Raw genomic sequence first — 4,900 nt, 5'->3', positions numbered from 1 at the left:
AAGTTTTATGCAACGGGCCCCAGAGCTGTGTTCCAAAGTACAACAGTAGATACACTGTATTAGGCAGAACGAGCTTTGATGCTGTGTCTCTAGACCCATGCTGACATTAGTTAGTTGCCTTGGTATCAACACATTTCCCTCACATCGATCCCTCGTGTGTGGTGTACACAGTGGTCAACAGAATCTAGATGGTATTAATAACGTGTGTGAGCAATTTGATTTCTGATCGACACTTTCAAGGTTATAGGATTATTCACTTGTGTCGGTTTAAGAAATGAATAGTGATCGTTTCATTGATTTCTTTGGACTGTTTTACATTAGAGTAAGTAATATACTTTAGCAGAAGATGACGGTAACAACCTTGTTTCATATTCATGTACCCCCACCCCTCATTTAAGAACGGCTTTCGAAGAATTTATCGACATGACAATCGAACGGATAGCAAGAAATGACGTGATAACACAGATTCTTCTTTTATACAGTAAGCAGGTCTGCAATAACCGTATATCGATCAGGTTCTACCCCAGCGCTAAAGACGACATTCTATGATTACTTAAAGTGACGAAAACATGCCCAAAAAGTGGAAACAAATTTAGAGGGAAACAGAACATCGAAACCTTTTTCAGTCGTATAACACTGTTTAAAGACGACAGAGAAACCCGTATCTACATAATTTGAGAATATGACACTAGTATGCTAACGGTGTAAAAACAGTGTCTGAATATAATCGTAATGTGCATGTTACATGGACAGGAAAGAAAACAAAATATCCTAAATCTCTTTTTTTCCTAAAGTAGATTTCAATCACCGACCATACCTCGTCTGTGTCACTGCGATTTTGAATATGAATTCGGTATGTGTTTTATCTGCTTGCTTGAATTCGTTTGTATAACTCATCTCAAAATATGGAAAATTTATTTTCTGAGATTCCATGTAGAAATTATGCCACGTCCTTAATCTTACATCATTATTGTTGTTTCGTTAATGTAGATTCTGTTCTGGCAGTCGTAAGCACAACCGAATTTCACCATGAGTCTGGCATCGGTGCTAGATGCTATCGATAAGCACAACATCGAGTTCGTCCGCATGGAGATCTCCGACGTATACGGCATCGCTCGCTCGAGAACGATTCCCGCCCGCCACGTCGAGAGGACGGCGAGGTCGGGTCTGTTCATGCCAATGGCCACGTACGCCTTCGACCCGGCCGGTTCTTGCGCCGACGAGTACGGATGCGGACTGTGTCGCGAGGTCGGCTACGGTGACGTCCTCATGTTCCCAGACTTCACAACATTCCAGGTGTTGCCGTGGTGTGAGAACACAGCGCGCATATTGATGGAACCCGTCGTCGATGGCAAGCCATTCATGGTCGATCCTCGCCTCATTGCCCGGAATCAGCTGCAACAACTGGAGGAAATGGGGTACTCCCTCCTGTCAGCCCACGAATACGAGTTCTACGTCGTCGACACAGAAACGCGGAAACCCCTAACGAAGGACGCAAATTTGTTGTCGACGCTACGGACATACACGGACACGAAACTGCTTCACCAAATGATGCGGGATCTACCGAAGGTCGGGGTGGACATCGAGAGCGCGGAAGGTGAAGGAGGTGCCGGACAGCTTGAAATTACTTATCGGCCCTCCTTCGGCCTGCGTGCGGGAGATAACGCTCACACATATAAGTTATCCGTTAAGGAGATAGCTCGGCAGCACGGCTACATGGCGTCCTTTATGTCCAAACCTTGGCTCGACAGAAGCGGGTGCTCCTCCCACTTCTGTCACTCGCTCTGGGACTCGACGACAAAGGAACCCCTCCTCTACGACCCCGACAGTCCCACGAGACTCTCTGCCGTGGGGCAACACTGGCTTGCTGGACTTATCGAGCACGCTCCCGCGCTTACGATTTTGGCCTCTCCCACAGTCAACTGTCTCAGGCGAATTAAACCGAATACATTTGCTCCCATCAACGCGACGTGGGGCGTCGACAACCGTACGACGGCGATGCGGGTTAAGTTCAATGGGCCGAGAGGAACGTACGTTGAAAACCGCATCGGCGCCAGCGGCAGCAATCCCTACCTCCTTCTAGCCGGCACCGTCATAGCAGGAATGGACGGCATAAGGAAAGGGCTCTCGCTCCCTCCTGAGAACCCGGGAAGCGCTTATGACGCCGATACGCTTCCCGCGGGAACGAGAGAACTCCCGACAAATCTGGAGGCAGCAATGGAAGCACTGGTTTCGGACGAAGTAATGAGAGAAGCGCTTGGACCCGGGTTCATAAAGTGCTTCTTCGCCATGAAGCGAAAGGAGCTGGATGAATCGCTCCAGGCCACTGCCAATAAGGATGAAAACTGGGAGCGTAATATGTTCTTTGAGTATCTTTGAGTCAGAGACGATGGCAACTTTCGCCACGCAACTATGGTTTGACGGTCCACTTGCTCAGTGAACTCAGTGGAATTGAATGATTTATCATAATTGAAATGGTTGATATGAAACATTCCATTTTACATTAACAAAGTAAAGATGTGTATGCCCAAACTGTACTCTTAGCCCTTATGCTGCCTGAGTGTTGTTTCTTGATGTGTCGATGGCCGAACTAGTCGATAGGCAAACCTGAAATATGACTGGAATCGTCTAGATTTTTCTTTTTTTTTCAATTAAACTGGGCATATAATGGCCAGATTTTTAAAGTCAGTGAATTGAAGAGATGCATACAAGGTAAGAGAAGAAAAAAGAAGAGGCACAGTGCATATTACGTAATATGCTCCAGCTCGCTAACAGGAAAGGGCGGTTTTTTTTTTTATTTTGACTTCTGTTGTCCAATTACTTCAAGTGTATCAGAGCCAGCTAAGCTCGGATTCATCGTCTATTCTCGACATAGCACAAATGTATATAATGAATGTAGAGATTATCATTGGATTGTCACGTGTTTAATTCTACTTATAAATGTCCAGAGTGACCAGTCACTCCTATCTCATGTTGTTTCCGTATCGTAGTCATGCTATGTATTTTTCTTTGTGTCCGATCATGACGCAGACAAATCGTTTAAAAGACACTCATTGGCGTGGTGGGGATATATTCAACTTGGAATTGACTATTTCTACTTTTTTTTTTACTCTACACCATGCCGTCAAGTTTCGTACAATATCCACACTCAAGACAATAAGACAATTGTACTGAACTGAATTACGCTGTCTTTCCTCGCACAAACTTACGCCGGTAGCACACTATTATTTCTACCTCTGTATATGTTTGTGAATGCTCTCCCTCCCTCTCTCTCTCTCTCTCTCTCTTTCTTGACGAATTGGTACGTACTCGCTTTCCAAGCGTAATAAAACCAAGAGAAAATCACATTGATCCGTCCGAACTGGATGCTCTTACAATGTCTTCTTTCCTATGATAGAGTCACACACACTCTATAACTCGTGCAACATTCGAGTATCAATGGTTATGTTTGCCGTACAAGGACCAACATCCAGTCAACCGGGACTATTGAAATCGTTGCTGTAATTCTGGTCACTCTCAATACTCGCAAAGTTCTTTGTGAAACGGCGCCGCATTTGATCAGACGGGCACAGTTATTTTCTGCAATCACCTCGTTTGGTGAATTAGAGTTGTAACGCAAAGAAATCCTGCAGAGAACTTAAAGTACATCGACGGAAGGGCGCCCTCATGTGGAGCAAACTTCTCTGTTCCAGTCGGATTTGTATGACACCTCTCATGTTTATCTTTAAGTCGACATTGTTTTTGTAGCTACAGTGTCCATGACCAGCCAATCGAAATGACGCACAATTAGGTCTTGTGCAATATCCTCTTCAGATTCAGTATTGTTTTCCAATTTGTAAAACCAAACGAGCTAATCAAAATTATGTTTTGTGTAATTGAAACAAAAGCGTGAAATATGTATGCTTCTATACCTGTTTCAACTGCATAACGTAACCCTTAGAAGTGACTGAAAAAAAACCAAGAGCCGATATGTACATTTCACCTGTTTGTATTGTTCATGCACCAGGTCATGCATTCCACTCTGTGAATAACCACAACCACCTGTTTATGATCGATATCAAAGGGCCTAAGAAATACATGTTGACTTGTCTTGATCTACAATTACCTGATCATCATTTAGTTGACCAACTTAAACCCCGTTTTAACAAAGCCTTTCAAACCAGAGTTATCGCGACAACGTCCGGGCAATCTTTTTTTTTTTCACCCTGCCCTTTTAAAACGGTCTCTGCAAAATTTTACTTGGACGCTGTCGCTGTATTACATTTGCCAAATTCTACCCTAGCCAGCTAGAGTAATTACCCCGACATATACCCCGACAACCCTTCTGTTAAAATATTGTTACTCTCTTCTCTATTTTCTTCAGATTACTTGCAAACGCTCTCAAAAACAAACACAAAAACTTCCAAAGCAAGATTCCACCAATGACCTCACCCATTAATCACTGCTAAAGTACTACGAAATACGATTATCAAAAGACATTGGAACGTGCATGCTTCTATTTTACTAATAATTGACATAATACACTCTATGGTGTCATTCAAGTTATGCTCAGTCTAGGGGAAGATGCATTTAATGTCTTTTTTTAGCCATATCAATAGGCCTATCTTTACCAGTGATTGACAGAAGATGTCACAGACAGAATCTTGGTCTGGAAAGTTTATAATTTAGGACGTATAGGACCTACAAGTAATCTGAAGAAAAATAGTAGAAATTTGATCATATAATGTAGACAACATAATTATTCAGATTGTTTTTTGCCTCATAACTGATCAGGGTATTATGAGCTAATACGATTCAAAATGCATTTGCATTGCGTAGTCCCTTTAAATCGAGAAATATTCGTCTGTCAACTCGGCACTGTTCGTGTGGCTACAGTCTTGTCATGTGATGTGTTTTCGAC

General features: G+C 43.2%; 1 protein-coding gene across 1 annotated transcript; it reads left to right on the top strand.

Moving 5' to 3' along the window:
- Positions 1-1,029: 1,029 nt before the first annotated feature.
- On the top strand, positions 1,030-2,379 carry LOC139722241 (lengsin-like). The gene has a single exon (XM_071633552.1). It carries the CDS (start codon positions 1,030-1,032, stop codon positions 2,377-2,379), a length of 1,350 nt encoding a protein of 449 aa, XP_071489653.1.
- Positions 2,380-4,900: the final 2,521 nt, after the last annotated feature.

This window comes from Diadema antillarum, unplaced genomic scaffold (assembly GCF_040938485.1).
Source record: "Diadema antillarum isolate AM-2024a unplaced genomic scaffold, OU_Dant_1.0 scf00000162, whole genome shotgun sequence".
In the NCBI taxonomy this organism is placed as follows: domain Eukaryota; kingdom Metazoa; phylum Echinodermata; class Echinoidea; order Diadematoida; family Diadematidae; genus Diadema; species Diadema antillarum.
This window is presented reverse-complemented; position numbering and strand designations above follow the sequence as displayed.